The 24,025-nt window shown below is 40.1% G+C and overlaps 1 protein-coding gene and 1 non-coding gene across 2 annotated transcripts in view; both read right to left on the bottom strand.

Moving 5' to 3' along the window:
- Positions 1-6,919: 6,919 nt before the first annotated feature.
- Positions 6,920-24,025, bottom strand: part of IPO7 (importin 7) — a 47,022-nt gene continuing 29,916 nt past the window's right edge. The window contains exons 11-25 of the mRNA XM_024196607.2: positions 22,910-22,986; positions 22,338-22,454; positions 21,264-21,353; positions 20,589-20,754; positions 19,850-20,010; positions 18,749-18,877; positions 16,912-16,978; positions 16,709-16,834; positions 16,309-16,406; positions 14,702-14,797; positions 13,275-13,495; positions 12,962-13,167; positions 11,734-11,940; positions 11,214-11,330; positions 6,920-7,834 (exon numbers count right to left, since the gene is read on the bottom strand). Of these exons, the coding sequence (XP_024052375.1) occupies positions 7,737-7,834; positions 11,214-11,330; positions 11,734-11,940; positions 12,962-13,167; positions 13,275-13,495; positions 14,702-14,797; positions 16,309-16,406; positions 16,709-16,834; positions 16,912-16,978; positions 18,749-18,877; positions 19,850-20,010; positions 20,589-20,754; positions 21,264-21,353; positions 22,338-22,454; positions 22,910-22,986 (1,976 nt within the window). The 3' untranslated portion in view covers positions 6,920-7,736. The remainder of the gene's footprint in view (positions 7,835-11,213; positions 11,331-11,733; positions 11,941-12,961; positions 13,168-13,274; positions 13,496-14,701; positions 14,798-16,308; positions 16,407-16,708; positions 16,835-16,911; positions 16,979-18,748; positions 18,878-19,849; positions 20,011-20,588; positions 20,755-21,263; positions 21,354-22,337; positions 22,455-22,909; positions 22,987-24,025) is intronic.
- LOC112104591 lies at positions 20,897-21,078 on the bottom strand. Its single transcript, XR_002907931.1, has one exon. It is a non-coding gene; the product is annotated as a small nucleolar RNA SNORA23 (small nucleolar RNA).

Raw genomic sequence — 24,025 nt, 5'->3', positions numbered from 1 at the left:
GGGGCTATCCCCAGATAGACCTGTTTGCCTTGAGGGAAAACAGGAAGTGTCGACGTTTCTGCTCCCTCATGGGGTGCAGTCCAGGATCTCTGACAGATGCCGTACTCCTCTCGTGGGAAGGCGGCCTGCTCTATGCCTTTCCCCCGATTCCCACGGTCCACAGGGTACTCCTCAAGATCCGCAGGAATCGCGCTCTTCCACCAGGGCCTTAAAGTCCTTTCTATTCTGATCTGGGAGGAGAGGCTCAAACTTAGGCAGAGACTCCAAGTTAAAGTCATATCTGCTCAGCAAGGCCTGGTGGTTGGCTACCCTGAGTTGGAAACTTGCCAAAGAATAAATTTTTCTACCAAAGGAGTCCGGTCGTCTGGCATCCTTATTTTTGGGGGTAGGCACGGGCTGGCCTTGTTGCTCTCTGTGGTTTACTGACTCTACCACAAGCGAGTTAGGTGCCGGGTGGGAACAGAGGTATTCATGGTCCTTGGCCAGCACAAAGTACTTCCTTTCAGCCTTCTTGGAGATTGGGGCCAAGGAGGTGGGAGTTTGCCACAGGGTGTTGGAAATGTTGGCTACACCCTGGTGCAGGGGCAGAGCCATGCAGCCCAGTGCCGGGGCAGAAAACACGTTAAATAGGGAATTGGAAGGGCCCTTCATTTCCTTGGCCTGCAGCTGGAGGCCGGATGCCACCCGCTTTAGCAGGTCTTAGTGCGCCTTAAAGTCCTCCTGAGGGATTGATGGCGGGGGCGCTGTTATGGTGTCGTGCCGTGCCAGGGAAAGGGCCAGCACAGAGCCGTGGGCCTCGGCCGGTACCGGTGGGTCGAGCCCCAGATCAGAGTCCTGGTGCGGGTCCGCCAACTCGTGGCCCGCCGATCTGTCTCTTAGACGGCCGGATGAGGCTGATGGGGCCTGAGATGCTCTGGCGACCAAGCAGGCCCCCGTCTGGACGGCCATTGGCGACCCCGGTGCCCACTGGCACCACTGTCCCTGCCATGGGGCTCCTTGCAACTGACCCGGTTGAGGGACCAGTGGCGGTAGTTGTCCCGGCTGAGCTGCGCGGGCTGAGGATGGGTGGCTGGGTGCCGAGGCCACTGTTGCATGCATGGTCTCACGGGAACGGTATGAGCGGCGGTGCCTGCGACGTCGCCTCCCTCAGGACCTGGACATCGAGGAATGGTACCCAACTGAAGTGCTACTTCGGTACCCATGACGGCGGCGGGACTTCCGGCGCCCCGGTGCCGAGTCATCGCGAGGGGAATCCCGAGTGCAACATCTAGAACGGCGACAGGAGTCGCACGACTTGAAGCTTGGGGCACGGGGCATGCCCCGAGCCCACTCTTAACAACTGAAGAAACAATTCCAGGAATGGTACCACTAAGGTTGAGTAGAAAAGCTGCAGCAGAGCTGGAGTACAAAGTTCCGACTACCTTCACTGGCGGCAAGAAAGAACTGAGGGTGGGGGGAGTGCACAGCTCCCCTTATAGCGCGGTATAGAGGCACCACTCTAGGGGTCGCAACGGCGCTCCCCCAATACGGGTACTGCTAAGGGAAAAACTTCCGGCACCGGTGCATGTGGCGAGCACGCACACCTACTGTGGAATACACCTGAGCAATCACTCGAAGAGGAATCTGTTGTGCCTTTGCAGATACCTTTGTGAGGATAAGGCGCAAAAAGAGCACCTTGCTGAAGGTCGAGCTATATTCTCTCCTGAGGGCTCTGATAGGGAAGGGAGAGACGGTCTGGATTTTGCTGCACTGTCAGCCACCACCTTATCCAGCTTTTTTCCAAAAAGGAGGGAACCTGCAAACTTGCCCGAGCATCGGACCTCCTTAGAGTGAGCATCCACCTTCCAGGGTTGGAGCCTTACATGGCACCTGGCTATGGAGCTTGGAAGGTATGGCTTGGGCTGAACCTCATTGAATCCATTGAGGCATCAGCTATAAACACTGTTGCTAGGGAGACTTTAGCAAAGCTAAAGTCAGAGTGATCTGTCCTTAAAGGTTTTGAGATCTTCAGCCAGGAAAGATATGTGCCTGCAATGCTGGTAGCTTCCAGGGATACTTGGAGGGTGTCAGAGGAGGCTTCAAAGTCTTTTTCAAGAGTAGAATCCATCTTTCTATCAGTGCGTTCCTTAGGGTAGAACTCCCCTTCTGAGGGAATAATCATATCCCTGGCGAAGGATGCTACTGCAGCATCAAACTTTATAGTGTCTCCTCAATAGAGCTCTTTGGTTCTTGAATCTTACAGAGCCTGATGTTGCTCTTATTAATGTGCTAGCCCTCATCAGTCTTATTCTGTTCAGCCCTAATCACTTCCTTGAAGGAGTGAAGGGGTATCACAGCTTCAGGGCAGGATTTTTGCAGGGAGAAATTTACTCTGAGATTTATTCTCAGAAGCCTGCTCAGGTTTCAGAGCCAGACAGCAAACTTGCTTTGGGGGAGGAGGAGGAGAAAGAGGGAGGACTCCTATTTCCTGATTTTTTTGGTACTTTTTCTTTCCCTTTTTAGATATTTTAACATTTTCAGAGTGCTTTGGAAGTGCAGGAGCTCTGCTGCAGTTTGGTGAGGCCTTCTGTGGCTTGCCTTCCTTAGGTCCTGAAGCGCGGAGAGGTCATCTTAGAATCCTCTCCCACTGGGTCCTATTCCCCCTGGGAGGGGGGGGAACTCGTCACAGCCCTCCTGGTTGGCTTGGGAGGGAGGGTAGCTGATTAGAAGCCATGCTTCTTCCCCGAGGGTGCTCAGGACCCACTTTAAGACTGGGGTGGGGTGGGGGTGCCGCAGGACCTGCAGCCCTGCAAGCCTCTTTGTTCTGCAGGGTCTCCTAAGACTTTCCCCTGAGTTGATTGGTCCATCTCACTTCTGGAACCTCTCCCGGCTCTGCACTGGGGTTCCTGGTCCATTTCCCCCCCACTGGAGTCATGGGTGCCTTGGTGGGCAAGGGACCCCATCTGCCGGTCTGATTTGTAGCCCTGGGACATAACAGAATTAGGTGACAGAAGTCTGAGTACAATTTGCCATCTACTGAAGCTGGGAAGGATGCCTCACCTCTAAAGCACCTCTTGGATTTGACCTGGTGCTTTCATGGATGCTCTGCCATGCCTGTAAGGGACAGAGAAGCAAGATGTTGCAGCAGAGGCTCAGGAAGGGTTAAATCCCTAAGGGGTTAACCAACTCAGGGAGGAGGAGGAAGGGCGAGGAAGTAGAATATTGCTCCGCAGAGCCCCAAAGCTAGGCAGAAAAATTAAAATAGGAATGAGGGTGACTGCAAAAGAAACCACCATTACCTGCTGCTGCAGAGGCAGAGAATCTGGCAGTAAGCAGGAGCAGAGGGAACATGGCTGGACTGTGGAATGCCAAAACACTGATCCACCTCTGAGACCTGTAGAGGAAAGCAACCCAGAGATTCAGATTGTGGGAAGACACTGGGTTGCAGAATAGTCATTGTTGAGCCTCAAGAGCTGAAGAGAAGTGACTAGTCCTTGTGGAGATGTCTCTGGAGTCTTGAGTCAGAGGGGTGTAGAGGACTAAAAACGCTGTCTCTTCCTCTAGGGGTCTGGGGTCAAATTAATGTGATGTCCTCACTTGGTGCTATGTTCAGTTCTGAACAATCTCTCAAAAGAAGATTGTTCACACAGGAAATAAAAATTATTAAACATGAAGAGATTTTGTATAAGGACTGAAAAAAGATTGATTGTTTAGAGAGAGAACATAAGTATGGGAAATAAAAATATAAGGAAGGCAGTTCGGGCACTCCTACTTACCATGGGACAGTCAAAAGACAGCATATATATATTTTTTAATTATCTGATTAACCAAGTATCAGAGGCCAAGTATTAGCAGGATTCAAAAAAAGGAGGTGGACATCTGTGTCGAGAACATAAATATACACTTTGAATTTTTGTTGATAATATAAATACTCATGCTATAGGAGATAAATAGGTCTTATATTTTAGGAGTTTGTTAATTTCATTTTGGGATGTTTCATTTTAGCAATGTTTTAGTTTGATGTAGATGTCCAAAACATTGGGGATTTTCAGGGCTTCCTCTGTATGTACTGTAATGAGCAATCTTTGTAATGTTCCCAAGTGTGCTTTAACATAGTCATTTCAAACAGCACTGTTAAAATGTACTAGGAACATTTAGTGCACCCCAGCAGGGTAAATATTGACCAATTAATGCATGTTAATGTGTTTTAGAACCCCCCCCCCCCAGTCCACATTACTGCTCTGTGTACACCAGTGCTTAGATACAAGTAATCATTTTTTTCCCCAGTGTTTACTGGATATATAAAATAAAGAAATTTAGTGTATTTTAATTTAATTTTGTATCAGTGTACAAGCCAACCACTAAGTGGGACAAGAAACTTCCCCATGGACACATTATTTCATAATTGTTGATAGGGGGTTTCTTTTTCAAACTTCCTCTGACGCATCTAATACTGGACCAATGTCAACCTAAACAGGGCTCTAACTTTGAACAGGTATGGTAATTTCTATTTAAAAACAACTTTGCTTTCATTCACCTGGATTGGACAAATATCCATGAAATATGACTTCTGACCAGGACAGAAAGAATTGTAAGAAAATGGTTTCTAAAACAGACATTTGAAATTTACCCTAAGATAAGCTATTCAGGCCTAGAGCATGTCAAATCTACGCAGGGTTTCACAAATCTTTAAAGATAACTTGACTTTTGCTTTAAACTTGAATTAAGTGTAGCTTGTAAGGGGAATGTGAGGCACTGTATCTGTGAATGTCTGCTTGAAAAAAGCATAGTTAGCAGGATAAGGCAAACTTTAATAAGGAGTGATGTAACTAGAACAAGAGTCCAAGATGTTCTAAAGCTACAGCTATGCGTTTGGAATTACGCAGTGAGATAAGTGGTGAAGATGTAGTTTAGATATATTAATCCAAATGGAAAATTTCAACATTAGAAAAACCACTCCAGTTTTAAGCTCCCCAACACGCTTAAAGAATCCAACAGAATGAGTGAACGTTCCCACAAGAAAAGGGGTCAGTTCTGAATTGTACAATGAGAATATCACTAAAAGTAAAAGACAAAGATAAATTGTTAGGTAATATAGCACATCACCTTGCCAATGCAAGATTGTTCCTTTGGACTGTATACTAATGTACCTGTTGGAGAAGAGAAAAAGCAAATCCCAGTTCCACCCTGAAAAGTGATGTCCTACCTACCAGTTTTGAGATACATATGAAATCATCTGAAATAAGACTGCATTATTTCACAGATACAGAAATTTTCCATTGACTCGAGAAATGTAACTATTCAAGCTCTAAATAACCATGAAACTAGCTTCTCATTGGCTTTCCCTCAATTTCCCCCCCCTCCCCACACACACATAAAATTTCCCTTCCCGCAACCCAAATTCTGTCATGCTCACCTACTCAAAAACTGTTTTTTTGTTTTTTTTTTAAATACTTGGGAAGCATAAGTAGATAAATTACTGCCCCACAAGTGGAAGTTTAGAAATACAGTACTTTATTTTTTTTTTTTAAACATGTTAAATTAGGGACGCTTTCAAAGTTCAGGAATGGACAGGAAAGTAAATGCTGTAATAATGTCTTGCATCTCCTTGCCACAAAAGCAAAACCAAGTTTTGAGATTCCCACCTCAACAGTAGAACACATTTTGAGGCCTGCAATGAATACACATTTTCAGAAGTTTTATTTTAATTATGTACTTTGCCAGTCAACTTTTTAGGAATCAGCAAGTGATAAAGGGGCTATCATACCACATCTCTATATAGGATACCCAGGCTCAAGACTAACCATAGGCTCTTCTACACCAGATGCAATATCCATTCTTTCCTACTCCTTCATTCCACAAACTTCTTACACATATCCCCTTAAAGTGTTCAGATAGGGAAACATTCCATCACAGCCTTGGACTAGTCTTTCACATTAGAACTGGTTTTTGTGCACACGGAAAGAAATTTGTGTGAGAAAGGCAATCCAAAACGAAGGCATAAGTGAAACGTCCATTATCCCTTCTCAGAACAGTCCTAGTAGTTGTGTGATAAGCCAAAAAGTAGTAACTATTACTGATCAAGCTCAAGGAAAACCCAACTTCTGGATACCTGTTACTCTGTTGACTCAAAAAATAAACACACCACACAAGCCATTTTCTGAAGACTGCATTTTGAATATCATAATATATATATATATATGTGCATTTCAGTTTCATTTTTTACAGATATAAACTCAGTTCATTTTAACCTGCATTTAAGTTTTGGAGGCTTACATTTAAATTAAGGTAGCTTGTTTAATATCAGTTGTAACAGCAGGTGACATAAAAAAAAAACAGCCAAAAGAAAGAATGTTAATTTAGATTTTCAGAGAAGAAAAAGGGGGCAATAAACCAGCCCATTCACAGCATCTTACTGCTGGCTTCTAGATAGAGTGGTTTTGACAGTGGTCCCAGAGGGAACTTTATTTTGCCTTTCTAGCTAAAATACGAGGTACTATAACAGCTGGAGGTGCTGGAGATGAAGGGGGAAATTATGGCTTCAAAAGTGAAAGCTTGGTGAAACCTCAAACATCCCATCTGGATCAGGCAAACAAGAGCACATATTAATGCTGGGAGTGCAAAAACAGGGAAGGAAATGTAGTGGTTAAAGCCACTACCAGTTGCTGGAAAAAAACAGGATGAATTATTTTGCAAAATTAGGAATAAACTGCAATCATAGATCAAGCCCAAGTTAGCCGAATTAATTTTTTAATAGATTGCATATATAGATGTTTCATCCACACACTTCAATAAACTCTTTAAGAGCAGAATTTCATGTCCAATTTACATGCTTCAGAGAAGATAATGTTTCTCAGTGCTTACATTAAGATTTTGTCTCCAAATTTCCACTTGTACATTGAGAGCTTTAAGAAAAACAAAGGACACAGAGGGTGTTGCCTTTTTTTTTTTTTTTTTTTTTTTAGCAGCAATGAAATATCACTAACCCCTTTTTACATAACCGAATTCAAGTCACAACCAGAGGTGACTGCACCACAAAGTCACCAGGTACAAAACTGCTAGTTAATTTTAAATTAAAACTTGAAATTATTTTCCCCATTACATCCTTTTTTTTTTTTTTTATAAACAGCAAACATTTTGCTATTTTTGTACATAGGCTAGCAGGCTTGTTTCAATATGAAAGTGCTAATTCATTTACAGATTTACCAGTTATGTAGTGCTACGATAAGTGTCCAATATTCTACATATGAACAATCTTGATAAATGGAAATGATGAAGATTAAGTAAGGCTATCCGATTACCTTATCTTATTTACATTAAAAGAATAAACACCCAATAGAGAGGAGGGACAGGGAAGGAAATTGGGCAAATACTCATACTGCCACAAGTGTAAAAATTAAATCAGCCTTCTAGCTTGTACTGTAAATGAGACATTTTAAATAGTCCTGCAGCCCATGCCTATTTTTTCCTCAGAAAAAGAAAAGCTGCCTTCATGACATCCCCTCTTGATTTCAGATTTCCACAGTTGTGTCATTTGAAGCTTTAAAGTCAGGTTCTTCCTATCTTCAAAAAACCTCTGGTTTGCTTTCCAGTATTAGGTTGCATGATCAGGTCCCACTTCCTGGGGTTTTTTTGTCCAATCTATATATCAATTCGTTTAGAGTGAGTTGTAGATAACATGAACCAGTTCTGGAACCACTATTGGGAGGAACACAAGCTCTTCACTACAATCACACAGTAGCAGGAAAAATGATAATTCAATTCATTCCTGAGGCTGGGCCTCCAAAATTGAACGAACTTGGCACAACTGGAGCATTGAATTTGTATCCTCCATGCTTTTCAATCATTTTGGACTCTGAAAGACAAAAATATTTTAGTAAAATGTAAGGTATCAAAAAATGTAAGTATCACAATCTGTCTGTGAGTGGGTAGTGTTTGTGAATGCCTCAAATTTTGGGGGCTTGAGACACCCAAAAATGCACCTGCTGAGCAACCCTCTTTAAAAATCAGATTCCTTTAAGGTGTCTACATTGGGCACCCAAAAATTGCTTCTCACTTTTGAAAATCTTGACAATAGATTTTACTATGATTTAAAAAAAATATACTGAAAATATTAATACTAAAAATTCAAAAATTACATTTTATAAATGAAGAGCTTCCTGTGTGACGTGTTCTTTAAATAGGAGTCAAACACAGCTGAAAGTCTGGCCACTGGACTGCTACTGAACTTCCAGTGCTTTCTGTTTAACAAGAGATACTCTAGGGACCAGTCAGCCAAGTCACTAAAAAAAAAAAAAAAAAAACACTTGTACTAAATAAGAACCAATTGAACGTCAATGAAAAATTCAATGTTCCTGCCAAAATTCAACAGTAGGAGGGGAAATATAAACGGAACAAGGAGGAGGGGAAAGTTGTTCTCTATGCACATGTGCACACACAAAATAAACAGTCTCCTTCCAGTTAAGGCTGCTACACTGCATAGGTTGGTGCAAAATATTTAAAAAAAAAAAAAAAAAAAAAAAGCACTTAAATTATTCAACATCCCCTCTACATTCCACTTATCCAGTTCTAATTCTCAATCTCAGCTACCTTTCTTCCTATCACACAGAGTCCATGTCTCTATCCTCATCTTGAAGGGACCAATGTTGCATCTGAACTCTGACCATGTTGACTGGTCATATAGTTTCCATGTGTTTTAAAAAAATTATACAGGTTTGGTGTGTCTTTTCACAAGTTACAATGCACATACAAATCAAGGCCTGGTATAGATCAAAGGCACAACAGAGTAGTTGTCTGATTATTTCCTCTTTGAGACACTCTCCCGATCAGAGACATTTGAATGGTGCCTCTCTTCCTGCAAATACCAAGGGCAGTTCAGACTTGTTTGTGCTGCTTCTGCACTCAGACCAGACAAATACTTCTTCCAGAGCAGCAAGGAAACACTGAGAACCAGAACTTTGCACATGCCATGAGCCTTGTGCACTGCTCCAGTGCTGCAAAGGGGCTGAAAAGCTGTTCAGTTAGGGAAATTCCTGCATGGCATAGAGTCAGCAACAGTGGACTACATTCTAACCATCTCCAACGTAGAGCATGTCAGAAGTATGCTCAGTGGCAGAGGGCCCAGATGGAGGATCTTGTGCTATGGCAATCCCTGGCTAACATAAGCATGTAAACACATTACCAGCTGATGTAAATTACATGAGCCTCAAAGTTGTTTTAATTTGCGCTAAGAACCAACAGCTGAAAATTTAAAACTGATTCTTTTCATAACATGCATAGTTAGCATGTGGAGCCCACTCCCCCAAGGTATCATTAGGGCCAAGAGTTTAGCAGGAATCAAAGCAGGTCTGGACATTTATATGGACAAAGACATCCAGAGTTCCAATGGTAGATATTTAAAAACCCAAGTGTTTGAAAATGTGTTTCAGAGCATAAACTAACTTCTGATAATAATTAGGAAGAAACTTTCCCTATAGGTAGTTATTCTATAGCTGCTTATTGTGTTTCTTGCACCTTTCCTCTCAAGCAACTGGTACTGGCTGCTGACAGGCAGGATTCTGAACTAGCCATACCACTGATCTTATTCAGTATGTTACTATTCAACCCTATTTAATTATATACACATGGATTCAGAAGGTATATCTGAAGAACTTCTGAAGGCAAGGCAGAATGGAGGAGGTCAGTCCAAGAAAAGAACAGATTTTCCAATCTGGATCTTGACCTATCCCCAAACAGACATACTAGAGAGGAAGTAGTAAGAAACAGAAGGAAAATATTCTCCCTTTTCTAATCTTAAAACCTTTAATCTGTTATGCTTGTGTTGAAGAATGATGGTTAATACTGTAGTATTTTATAAACCTGTTAGTGAATGATCACGTGGCCGCTTTAGAGAGATCATCTGGTGGCTGATGCCCTTTCTGCCCAGGCTGCCACGTGCTAGAGTCCACTGAGTATGGTCCTTGATCCACCTAGCTATAGATGGTCTCGATTCTTTCAGGCCCAGGCATTTAGGAAGAAAGAGCTTTCCAGACTGTCAACTCTACTAAGTTATTTGCACCACTGCTCACATTTACAATTTGCCAGACTGTTTATATCATGTGTTGAGATTTTGTATTAGCTAAAGGAAGACTGCTTGCCCGTGAAGCACTAGAGATGTGGGGAGCAGAGTGGAAAAAGGTAAACCTTGGTTACAAGACTGTGGAGTACAAAATAGAGTCCTCATGGATGATACAGTAAGTTACATGTTCTTCAAGAGCAGAGATTTTGGAGATTCTTCTTACCAACATGACTGCAGCTAGGAAATATGTCAAGGACAGTCAGGAGGATGCTAGATTTCTTGCCAAGTGACTTGATTATCCACTTTGGAATGAATCTGCAATGGGACATCCTTTCCCTTAAGTGGACTGGAGGCTTGGAGTTTTGGACTTCCCCCTAAAGAGTCCTTGATCATGGAGCTGAAATTCCACCTTGCTGAGTCCCAAGAGATGAAGAGGACTGACCCATACTTGCAGAGGTGACTCTAAAAGAGTGTCTGCTTTATGGGGGAGGAGTAGCATCCACAGATCCAAACAAGCCATACAGACCAAGGCTTGTCACCCAGCAGAGTGAGATTTCACTAGCAGAGAGCAACTGTGGCAGAGCTTTGCTCCTCCAGCTCCTGAGAGGTCTCCTTGTATTTTGAGTACCTCGTGGTCTTCAGCTTGTCCTGTCTGCCTGCTCCATTGTGATGGGGGAGGAGACAACAAACAAAACAAAAAGGAGCAAAGCCATGGAAGTTCTGCTTATTGCTGCCTACTCTCCCAATCAGCTTTAGAAGTTAAGACTACAATGGCGGGAACAGAGACATTACTCTATTTGCATCACTGGAGGCACAGAAACAAGCAGAAATACAGAAGGGCCAAGAGCCTTGTGGGCAAGTCTGAACCACCTCCAATATATGTTTTGAGAGAGATCACTATTCAGTAAACAATTTTAAGCAGAAATATTGACAGTGTTACATTATCAAAAGCTAAAACATTAAGCTGTAAGTTAATGCTGAACTATTCAAAACACACTAATTATCCTCTCCCCTCTGGGCTTCCCAGTGCAACCCACACACTCTGTTTATGTCTTGTTAACATGTAAGCTTTTTTGGGTAGGGTCTGTCTGTACTGCATGTCTTGTGAAGCGCTGAGCATATCAATATTTAAATAGTAAAAGATAATAAATGCTATAAAGTATGAATGGGAAGGTACCGTGGGCTGCCCGCCTTTGATCTGCTAGAGTTGCTATGTCCTGTAACTGTTTTCTTTGTTCTTCATTAAGACCATGTGTCAAAGCTTGGTACCAAACGGGGTTACGATTCTGAATTGCTACAAAGAAAAAAGGACAATTCATCTTATTAGAATATTCCATCATCCCAAACTTGTTCTCACTGCCACCTTAAATCAGAAAGCAGCCTGTATTTTGACTTGGCATCCCCCTAAGAAGAGACAATACTAAGAATACAAAAAATCTTAAAATTGGTATTTCAGAAACAGATACAAGTGTTCTAAAAAGCAATGAAAATGCCTCAAAAAATGCTAGTCTCTTTAAATACTTTCAACCTTCCCTTCTCCCACCCCGGAAGCCACACTGACTTCTCTCTATGGAGGGAACTAAATTAATAATTTATCACCAAATGACAATCCATTATGTACTTAATTTTCCAAAAACAAATTAAAATGGAATTAAAAATATGTAATTGTCAGGTAGCAGAAGAAATACAGTTCTTACTCTGAAAAATTGCTTTAAATATCTGATATTCATCAACAGGGTTGTCTTCATCATCAATAATTGTTGAATAGCCCTCCAGAGCAGTCTCTTCAGCATCATCTTCTTCCCAGTCCTCATCGTCTCCATCTTCTCCTGCCTGTTTTGCCAGAATCTCTAGGTATTCTTGTCCGTCTTCATCAATATCATCTTCATCACTCCCCAATTCCTCTGTAAGGCGAATGTCACAGAAGAGGACTCTTTTACATATAAAGCAATGAGATTTTTATCTTCAGAATCAAATTGTTATCTTCAGGTAGGATTCTGGTTATACTGATCAGTGATGGAATCAATAAAAATGTGGTTTCACACAAAAGGGCCCACTCCTCTCCACCTCTACCAGTGTCTCACTTTCCTTCGTGGTCCCTTTCCTTATCTTCTGAGCAGTAGGAAAGGAACATGTTGCTGCCACAAGAAACTAGCTATTAATAAAAACACTTGTGGCAAATTTTGCATGGCACTTCAAAAATTTAAGCAAGACATGGTCCCTAACCCCAAGGAATTTAGCATCTAAAAAGTTCAGGCAGGAGCATGGGGAGAGGTGGGGAGAGGTGGAGATTATAGCTGTGGACACAGGCAAAAGTTGTGCAGAAGTCTGAACTTCATGCAGAAAGAAAGAAGAGATCTGAAGAGGAGGAAGACTGATCAGAGATTGGAAAGGACGATTATTGTTGGATAGACTGGAGACAGCTGATGAGGTGGAGGCTATATTATGCTAGAACAGGCAGGAAGAAGGTGCTGTTTCAGATACAGATTCAAAGCACCAGAACCTGGGGCACTCTCTAGCACAGCTGGAGTGTGGAGAAACAAGAGGTCCACCTGCAACTCTTTCTGTGCCCTTCACTCGTGGTTCAAATAGATGCAAAGGGGAAAGGTCTGTCCCAGCAATAACCCCCTGGGAAGCAGGGGATGTCTATAAAAAGAGCTGGCCCAAGACAACCCTGGAGAGAAGCAGCCCAGGAATCTCAGCCGTAAAAAAAGTCTACTTCTGCTTCAGTCAGGAAAATTGCCAAACGGATCCGTAAAAGGGTTACAAAGAAGCTCCAAAGCCCCAGCACTAGCTTTCTCTGTGGAGGTAGAGGACTCTGGAGAATTACAGATAGGGGCTGGCTGCCTCCATGTGCTAGAGTCTGTCGGACATGGAGGGGACATGAGACATTGAAATTTAACAGTACTGTTTCAGTTTCCTTACCAGTTTCCTCATCTTCTTCAGCGTCATCATCATCATCACTGTCATTTTCATGCTCTGCATGGCAAGCGTATGCTCTTTTCAATCCATTAAATAAAAGGATAAAAGCTGGCAGGATCTGTCCTGAAACTTGATTTAAAACCTGTGGTATTTGCTCCAGATCAATAAGAGCACACAAGCCCAGCACACACATCTTTCTATCATGAAGTCTAAAATACAAAACAACAACATTTTATATCTACTTACTTCCAATTTCTAAAAATAGAAAATAGGTGGTAGACTACACATGGCAGTCTTCAAACTGAGAGCAGCTTACCCCAAGAAACAGTCTACATCATTAAGCCACTGTGTAATGAAGTGATTAGTGACAGGCTCCACGTTATTGGGGAAACGAAGGTTTTCCAAAGTATTTAACAACAGATGAGGGTTGTAATACAAAGCAGCTATGGCAACCTGGAGGCACATGGTTCGCAGTTCACTTGTTTTCACCTCTCTGGTCAATCTCTCTAATGCAGCTTCCACAAATAAAGGTATGCACTGGAAGAAACAGAACCGTTATAAACTCAGTATTTTAATGGATCAAACACCCCCTTCCCCCCAGAAGCAAGAGTTAATTATATACACATCTAATTATTCCATGTTATATCATTTTAACAACTGTATTTCATAGGTACACAGTTGCAGAATGACACATAACACTGAATAAGCAGTCTGGTGCACAAAATATACCTGAGGTTATACACACAGATGAAATTAAAAAACAGTAATGCAAGGATATCAACACTTCAGTGTTAAATTGGTGGTAGAAGTCAAGCCAACATAAATGCAATACATCATTAGCTGTGAGTAAACCTATATGTAGTATTTCGGTTTGTAATATTACCCATGATAGCCATACTAAATATATTTAAGTGTATGTTTAATTCCCCAATAATTCTGTAACCTTGTTTTTTAAAAAACTAGCTGGTGTAAATAGAATATGAACATCAGTAACTCCAGGAAACAGATTTAGTCACTTTCCATGTTAAAAACAACACCACACCTTTGACTTTTTACTGTAGTAATGTCAGTTATTAATACTGGAGAACAGTGTTACAGGATGTAACTCAAGATATCTAGCAGAAGGGGGAGAGTAGTTTCCCTGCTTACCTAAGAAGAGGGTTAGCAGTATTATTTCAACACAGATTAAGATTAACTTCAGACAAATTAAGAACAGAATCTTCAGGAAAAAGCTCTACAAATATTACATTGGTCTTGTACCTTTACTTCCTAGCAGCCATATGTTTGTCAAGTATATATAAGGGAGGAATGATTTCTCTCACTGATTCCAGTAAGAAACAATCTCAAGAAATTCTTGCCTCCCTACAGATGGTGCTTTTTTGCCAGTACAAGTAGGGATGCTATGGGCTTCACCCTTTTTCTTCATTCTGGGCTGCCATGTGGCCCACCATTAAATCTTTCCCTCGTGTATGCACTATAGTGTATTACAGAATTTAATCCAACAGCTAAAAGAGGTAGTCTGCTCTTAAACTGTACTCCCTTGTGCAAGGAAGTGTTTTAGATTGTCAGATGCACTCTACCTCTGGAGGCAAAGTATGAAATATGCATTTCTTTAGCTCTACCAGTGCTGTCTAATAATACTCCCAGCACTGCAGTATGATAGCTCAGCAGATACTGTTAGTTTCACTAAAACAGGGTGGATTTTGTAACATGATTTTAAGATAGCAAGCAGATGTTACTAACCTGATCAATGCCACGCCCTTTGCACTGTAAAATAACAACTTCCAATAGCTTTGCTGCATGACATTCTGCATCTTCTCCTGCAACTCCGGTAAGGACCTGAAAAACAGTAGACTACTGTTGGTTTTCTGCTTATGGATAAAAGATGTTTTTGATATTCTGTTTTTCTCTGAGAAGTTAATCTACAACTAAGATCTCTATTAAAATACTAGTGTCATATAAAAACTAGAGTGCCATTTCCAGCTTTCATCATGAAGAAGAGAAATAAAAGGGAATAAACAACAACAAAGGTTCAGGATCATAACTGGAGATATGTATGTCGAGCAAAAAAATAGTTGCAGCTAACAACTATCTACTTGTTCTGCAAAAATGTTGAACAAGTTTATAGGAGTACTTGTATAAGAAGTGCTCATAGCCATTTTGAAAACATTTATTTGCACAAAAGATTCACTGAATAGTTATCTGAACAATTCACATAGAATTTTATAAAGTTTGTTTATAACATTTTTATAGTCCAATCAGGGACCAGAAAATACTATACAAATCTAGGACTAACCACATGGCACTAATAGAAAACAACAAGTAGTAAAAACTGACAATGACCAGGTCACAAATAATTAAAATGAAGTTTGTTTGCAAAAACTACTCAATTACAAAATAAACAGATGAAAAATCAACCTGTCTGCAGCTAATTCACAAACACAGAAAGGGCTATAACTCTTCACATAAGTTATTTGCAACAAAATTCAAACACTTCCAATCATAGAATCAACCAAAGGAAATAATGTGAGCACTTCAATCTAAAGAGCAAGCTTGGTGCAGAGTACAGACAACAAAATGTACATATACAATACACAAGTCTGGAAGAGAAAACTAACTGCATTTGAGAAGGTTTTCATTCCCCTAGGCGAACTACAGCTAAGGTTCCAAAGAACGCTCTATACCCCTACATACTGATAGGATTAAAATGCCAACCAGCTGGCATCTAGCTATATTGACAAAACTGAAGTGAGAATGCAAAGGATGGAAAATGTTGAGAGGCAGTGTAGTCCAGTGGAAAAGATGGTGAACCAGGAGTCAGAGAACTGGGTTCTATCCCCAGCTCTACCACAAATCTGCCGTGTGGCCCAGGGCAAGTAATTTCATCTCTCTGTGCTGTTTCCCTTCCCACGTTATTTATCTTGTCTATTTAGATTTAATGTTTGGGGCACTATCTCCTACTACATGTTTGCATATTAAAGCTCCAATTTCAGATGTGACTCTAGGCACTGCTGTAATACAAATAATACAATAAAAAGAAGCCTGACTCCAGCCACTGCCTGTGCATATTTCTAATATTCTTATGTCATGCACAACTTATTTTTGGGGGGGAAGGAGAGGGAGGCCTTACTTTAACTAAACTCCTCATAGTGACTTGGTAATTTCCTTTTTTCAGCTGCTGTTCCTTGCAGAGTCACGGAAAATACCAAACATCAAATATCAGAAGGGTACAATTTAAAAGTCTCCAGTTTAAAAGTCTATTGTTGTAAAAGAAAGTACATTTGTACAAAATATTTTTTTTCCATTTTGTACACAGGCCAGTAAGTTTTAGACAGAAGGAGTCTACCTACCTTTTTGCACATACTGTAAATCATTTCAAGATATTTTGTGTCAGACAGAAGTGTGTCTGTATCGACAGTTACATAATTATGCAAGAGAGGCATCATATCTATTAAACAAGAATAATCAATTAGTCGTTCTGTTATTTTTTACAACACTAGCTGTTAATATATAGCTTTCAGGCTTATTGTAAGATAGTTAAACACGGTGTTGGCTACTGTAGTAGGAGGTCACCTGACAAACCTGGTTCAAAGATAGCTTACGCAAAACTATTTTGGTCAAAATAACGTATAGCAAATATAACTCTGTTTTGAACATTGGTTAAATTGCAATCAAGAATGCATTTATGACCCAAAACAAATACATCAAACCCACTAAACTTAGGACATATTTTTTATTAGGATTTCTTACCTGTAAAGTAATCAAAGCCATCCTGCTGAAAAACTTCAAAAACAAGAGGCAAAAGCTGCCACATCTGTGCAGAGACTTGCTGACATGTCAGACTGTGAGCCAAGGAAAAGATCTCTTCATAGAATTCTAAAATGGAAGTAGCACTTTATTAAATTTAATGCTAATGACAGACAAATAATTAACACAAACAAGGAGACACATACCTAAAACATGCTGCTGTAAAACTGTTCCAATAACTTGCAAACAGATCCCTTCCAACTGTTGGGTAATCTGAAATAGAAAGTTTAAATGAGTTTCAAGCACATGTAAAAACTGGTTTTAAATAAGTTTTAAAAAAAATTCTGTAAAGTACCTTTACTAGAGTGTCACCTTCTAACAAACAATACAAAATTACATCTCTCTTGAACACGACATGTATTATAACTGCACCGTTATAGCCAACGATCTGTCAGGCTCTCTTTAACGCAATCTTTTTCTTGGAACACCATTCTTCTTTGGATCTTGGAGGAATCTCATTTAGGGATGTCTTTGCTTATACCTACTGTTACTCTTATTTTAATTTAGTTTTTGAGTAACATTTTTAGTCCCCATGAAAACATAATAAATTAAATCCATATAGCACAACAGTAAACTAGTTAAGAAACCAGAACGTCCCTTGGTTTGTTATATGGCAGCATCATGTTATGAGCTTTGTACCCTAAGCCTTCTGTGTCATCTACACTGCAATTAGACACCTATGGCTGACCTGTGGCAGCTGACTTAGCTCAGGCTAAGGGGCTTTTTAAATGCAGTGTAGACATTCGGGTTCAAGCTGCAGCCTGAGTTCTGGGACCCTCCCACGATCCAGACTCCAGTCCAAGCATGAACATCTACAGCACCATTAAACAGCCTCTTACCCTGAACCCAAGTCAGCTGGCATGGGCAGCTGTATAGGTATAGGTTTAATTGCAGTATAGGTATACCTTTAGTATATTTTCTTAACTAAGACCTCTGGAACTTTAAGAACACATTTATTACCAAGCCATTTAGGCACCATGGAACTAAAACATTTACCAGAAATCAGTAGCTGTAGTAGCATAACACTCAGTAATGTAGCTTCATCAATCTTTGCTGGAGTATTTTACAACACAGACTAAGGCTGTCTACACTACAGAGCCTATGCTGGCATAGTTATGCTAGCAGAGCCCCCTAGTATAGCTGCAGGGTAAGTCTATTCTAGAAACACCAGGGTGGAACAGATGCAGTTGCACCGCTGTTGTACTTCAGGATATGCCTACACTTAAAATAGTACAGCGGTACAGAAGCACAACTGTAGCGCTTCAGTGCACACTACTGATGCAGACAGGAGGGCTTCTCCCCTCGGTGTAGGTAATCCACCTCCTCAAGAGGCAGTATAACTAGGTCAGCCCTGTCTATAATGGGGATTAGGTCGGCAGAGCCATGTCTTTCAGGGGTGAGCATTTTTCATACCCCTGACCGACAGATATGCCGGTGTAAGTTTTAAGTGCCAACCATGCCAAAGTCAATAAAGAAAAACCCCTACACTGAGTTTGTCCTTATGCAGATTTCCCAATACTTTGCTGTATGGCAGACCGCAAACTGATACACCAGCAGTGAATGGACTCAATATTGTAAGTTTATTACTGACGCATCTATTTTCCTCCAAAGGTAGACGCATCAAGTCAGACAATTCTCAGTACAGCTGACAAGACAGTTACATTTGCTACAGACAAACTGAGCAAATGACATCACTCAATTTTAGTGGTTACTGCCTCCATCTGCTGGTACACAAGAATTATGTCCAAGTATCGAAATCTGTAAGATGTCCAAGATCTTAAATGTTTATGCTCCTAGGTTTTACATGCAACAGTTACGATTTTATATCTGTGTGTGCAGGTGTAAATAAGCTTAACAAGTTTTTAACTAAAAGGATTTTAAAACATTGGCAGAAAGCATATTATTGGATTTTTATTCAGTGCACAATAACTATTTTCCAGCATCTTAAAGGCATTTAATTGCTTTGAAAGAGTTTTTCCTTACCTCTTTGTGATCTTCAACTACACTGAGGAGTGTATCAATGGTATTCAAAATTCCCATTGCTGTCACTGCCTTGTCATCACTGCCTTCTTCATCCGGTCCAGTTTGAATGACCTGGTTAAATGTCATTGCCTGCACAGTAACAGTAAAATCCAAGATAAGTGTGTCACTCAGGTAGTTAATTAAAGAGGGTATGTTTGGGGATAGACTATTGTACAAGTTTGAGACTCTGTACACTGAACTTTTGAGATACTGTGTGTTAAAAAAATCAGTACAGGTGAATGCCAATTATTTGAAATATCCCTCAAGCTCAGAATTTTGTTTTTCCAAACTTCCCATTTTCCAAAATCTCAAATTTCTTAATTCTGAAATTGTCTAAAGTCATTTGAATAATCAGGGTTTATCTGTATATGAATGAAGTAGATTTGCAATTATATATAAAGGAGTATCATTTACAATACAGACCCCAGGGCATAACAACAGTTTACAAAAACAGAAATTGACTGATTCTAAAACAGAATAGAATTAGTAGTTTTGTACCACATAGTAAAGTGTACATGTATTACTAATTTAGAGGAAACAGAAAAGTGAAAATTATTATAAACCATTAAACCTAAACACTAAGGGCCTGATTTTGAGATCAGCACCAACCTGGCCTCTGTACTTATGAAACTGCAGGTACAACTTGTGCTATGTGGATGTCCCAAGAACACAACAGGTATTTTCAGATGCAATTAATTTAGCCTAAAGGATCTAACTATTGGCACCCACAATTTGCTACCAAGAAACTACTTCTAAATTTCTGTTTTAATAACTTTAGTAATGAGGTCAGTAAGACTTTTTACTCTAATCTGATTCTGAAGTGTGCTGTGAAGGGTTATCATGGCTAAAATCAGGATTACTATTTCTCTATTGAAGACATTTGCTTATTGTGCTAAGAACACAGCAGCTTCTGAACACAAGGCATGCAAAACATCTGCATTAATGTGTTTAAATGGCCTGGTCTAAAATCAGCTGGCAAATGACAAACCATCTTGAATATAAGGAACAAAATCCCTCATGTTTAACAAACTTCCCAAGTGCAAGGTGACCAAACAGGCTTACCAAATGCTGGGTCATTTCTACTGCAATGGGAGTAACCTCTTCACTATATTCACAGATCATTTTCTGAATCACATTGGTAAGATCATCATTTTCAGTCTCTCTTATAATATGAAGCAGAGCTTGCATTACAGGTCTAATGAATGGTGTAATATATTCCTTAGCTGCAAAGTAAGTGGAAATAAAACACCAATTATGTTGATTCTTACGTTCGTTATAAAAATTATTGTATCAGTCTAAGAAAACCAGAAATTCACAATTTGATACTACTGAAATATTTGACACGTAATAGCCTAAATATATTTTTCACACAACTAAGCCAACAGAGAGACAAAGTGTATCAACAAAGCACTATGATAACATGAAACTTCATATTAAATTAAATGTATACAGCAAAAAACTGTTAACAGCACATAACTATTACAAGACTTCGAACAGTAACTGGGAATTCAGCAATAGAGCAATTATATATTACAGGTTATGTTTCTTTCTAAGCTTGCTGAGCCACAACAGAAGTTTCTTTGTCCAAAAATTACTTATGTCAAGCACTCCACTTGTTTTAACCACAGCTGGCAAATTAGCATCAATGGACAATAAAACAAATCTCCCAGAAGGTAATTCCAATACTAGTACATTAGTGCTTAGCCATGAAAATAGTGCATTATATCTTTTCTGCTTCAATTATGTCATCTTTAGAAATGTTACAGAGAATTTTCTCCAACTTTAACAAAAAAGAGTGTACCTTTCTCTTGATTACTGATCAAAACCTGAAGTGCTATGGCAGCTTCCACTTTCACAGGCATTTCCCTATCATCAATCAGACATCGTCTTGTGAGTTCTAGGGCTGTCTGGAGGTTCTGGTCACTCTTAAATTTAACTTCACAGAAATAATGAAGGACCCAGCAAGCCTGCGAAAAAATGCATCTAACAACTTCAGAAAGTGGTCATTTTAACTACACTTGTGGATTGTCAGTTCTCCAAGAAAATAACAATTAATTAGTACTACAGATGTTATTTATTAACTAAAATACTAAGAACTTTTAAAAATAAAGATGTTTGAGAGTTTGGAGGCTGGCCAGTGGTAGGTTTGTCTTTTAGACATCACTAGACCAGTACTATGATCTCAAGTTCATCTTTGGCCACAGGTTTTGTGTGAGCAGTATGGTCTAAATGCAAAACACAAATGGACCATACCACCAGACACAGAGGAAAAACTATGCACACAGTACTGCTGCCATTTTAAAATTATATGTTGCTACATCTTAAGAAACTAATACTTTTATGATTAAAACTTAAATGTACTTTATTATAGGAGGGATGCAAATAGTTTGTCAATTTAGAGCATGATACAAATCAGTAAAAAAGCTATTCAATTATAGATCAACAAGTGAACAAAGTAAACCTTATACATCCTTACCCGTGCTCTCATATAGCCCAGCTCACTGCTGAAGAGAGGGAACACATGGTTCTGCAACATGTACTCCATCTGATCTTTGTAGATCTTCTTCTGCGAGAATATTAAGGCAATTACATCAGTTGGTATTTTTAAATAAAAGCCAGAAGTGGGAGAAAAAAATTGAGTTATTGTTAATCTTATTTTATACATAGAAGTGTAAATAAAGAGACAGTGTGATGTCTTAACATACCACAAAAGAAAAAGACTTTTTACCCTTCTTAGTAAACCATGCCACAAAGTGACAGATGCCTATCTATTCACTATCACAACCAACAAACTAGGAGGATCCTATATGTTCAAGGCCGATTAAGACCAATGATTCATGGTGCACATTTTTTTTTTTAAATTATCTCTTATCTTTGGATAACTAAGGCTTCTTTATTATTTTGTAGTTTCTATCTCTATTTTACACCAAACTACTTATGACAAGGAAGAAAGGACAACCACATTTTGAGGTGGTTGCCGTAACTGATCCATCTTAAGAGAAATCAGCTTCTTCCAAGTCATCCTCTGCTAGCGTAAGCAAACAAGGTTGCTAAACCTGCTACACAACTAGTTTTCTTCAAGAAAATGAAATACCTAAATCAGCAGGCTCTCTCTGATCAAACAAATTTTCTGATATGAACAACCAGGAATTTGATTATCAAGTGGAACTGAAGAACCTATGTAGCAATTCACTGTTTATCAAAAGGCAGCACAGCAGTTCCAAGAAACTAAAATAAGTCATATGAAATAATTTATAATGAACGTTGTCAGAAAGTCAACATTCAGTTATCCACATTCTGCATGTTTCTGAAGTCTAGCTTCTTGCAAGAGATGAAAGAGCAAGATTTGTATAATGAAGTCTGCAACTGTTCAAGAGCCAAATAATTAAGCTCCACCATAGAAGAGTTGTACCATGACATCTAAACCAAAACTTTCAAATTCAGGGAGCTAATCTCGGTTATTCTAAATACTGGGTTGGGTGTGGAGGGGATGGGTAGAAAAGGAGAAGGAAACAGAACCAAAAGACCCACTAGAAATCAGTACACTTACTTTTAGGAGAATTTCAGCCAAAGAACCAATCATATGTAGAGCACCATCTTTCTTACGAGGATCAGCATTTGGCTCTGTGAGGATCTGATAACAAAAGCCCATGGTCTTTTGCAGGACCTAGTTTGATAAGGTCTGTGTGTTAGTAAAAATACTTTAGCCAGTCTTCTAAAGTACCATTGTCAGTTCTCTAAAATGCTCAAATTGTTAAAATATATTTCATTTTTTCTTCAAAAGACTGGGTTTAGGCATTGCTTCATGCCATCGCTAAAACACCAGTGCTGATTTATAACTCCTGGTGCATTAGCAAATATGGTTATCCAGCCTCAAGGAGTAAACTCATACCAGCAGATGAGTACAAAAAACAAAACAAAAACAAAACAAAACAAACACTTCTAGAAAACAATGGAATTATTGTGAACATTATGGTTCCTATGTATTAAGCAGGAAGATTTACAACCACCTTAATAATAGACTCTTATCTTTTGTTTCAAATATCTCAGCAAGTTGCACAGAAAATATCAAATAAGACTATTTGGTTTGCTTAGTCCAAAGCTAATCCTTAAATAGCTTACCTCTTTTCTTTTACTGCATGCTGTAAACAACAATGTCTGAGCAGCAGTTGTAGGAGAAATGAAGTCTTCAAACACATCTATTAAATAAATTTAATAGGCTATAAATTTTTGTCCTTTAATACAGTTTACAATGTTAAAATAAATTAGATCTAATGTAAAATAAGAGCAACAGTATTCAGACATACGTCACCCAGCTGTGCCTTGATATTACAAGCATTTCAAGGCAGCTCTCATATAAGAAAATTAAACTATGAAATGACAAGACGAGACATGTCTTGAGTTTTCTGGCACAGAAACATTCCACCCTTTGTCATCATTATGTCAAATTTCTGTGATTATAAGATCCCCGGGGCCAGGACCTTCTTTTATATCTGCACAAGGTCTATCACACTAATTAAACTGGGAGAGTTGAAAACAAACTACATCTTTAATTCTCTTCTTGTTCAACCTTCTTCAGAGGCTTTTAGAACCCTTGTCAATAGTCATATGGTTTGCATTTTGGGGGTTTAGGCCCATCAGGCAAAGAATATCCCATCGGGATCCTAAGCAGCCTAAAGTCCTAAATGTACCAAAAAGCCTTCAGGAAGGTCCAATTCCTTCACTTTCACATCCCGCTTGAACAGGCTACAAGGATTTTTAGAACACTTCAAAAGACACAATGAAGAGCCAGTGGAAATGAACATAAAAATGAACAGAACACCCAAAACTTCCATGGCTATTTTAGTCTCTATATGGATACATCTATTTTGAATTTATGCCTTGTGTTGAATTACTTGACCTTGTAATAAGAAATTTTGGCACACAGTAAAGATCAGCATCTGAAAAGTAGCTACTGTACGTAAGCCATACATGCTTTTAACCAGGGGTCGGCAAGCTACGGCACGCGAGCCGCTTTTGAGTGGCACGCTGCCTGCCCACTGAGAGGAGGAGGAGGAGGGGCGGAGAGGCCGGAAAGCGCCACGCTGGGGGAAGAAGGGGGAGGAGGGAAGCGTGGCTGCCGCAGGACCAAGCTTCTGCCTCCTGCCCCTGCAGGGGAGAGCGGTGGGGAGGGGTCCCGGCCCCCCGCCCCACTCAGCCCACCCGCCCACCGCTGTCCCCTGTGGGGGCAGGAGGCAG

Source organism: Terrapene carolina, unplaced genomic scaffold (genome assembly GCF_002925995.2).
Source record: "Terrapene carolina triunguis isolate 2854851 unplaced genomic scaffold, T_m_triunguis-2.0 Scaffold96, whole genome shotgun sequence".
Taxonomy (NCBI): Eukaryota; Metazoa; Chordata; order Testudines; family Emydidae; genus Terrapene; species Terrapene triunguis.
Note: the sequence above shows the minus strand (reverse complement) of the source record. Positions and strands in the feature narration are given on the sequence as shown.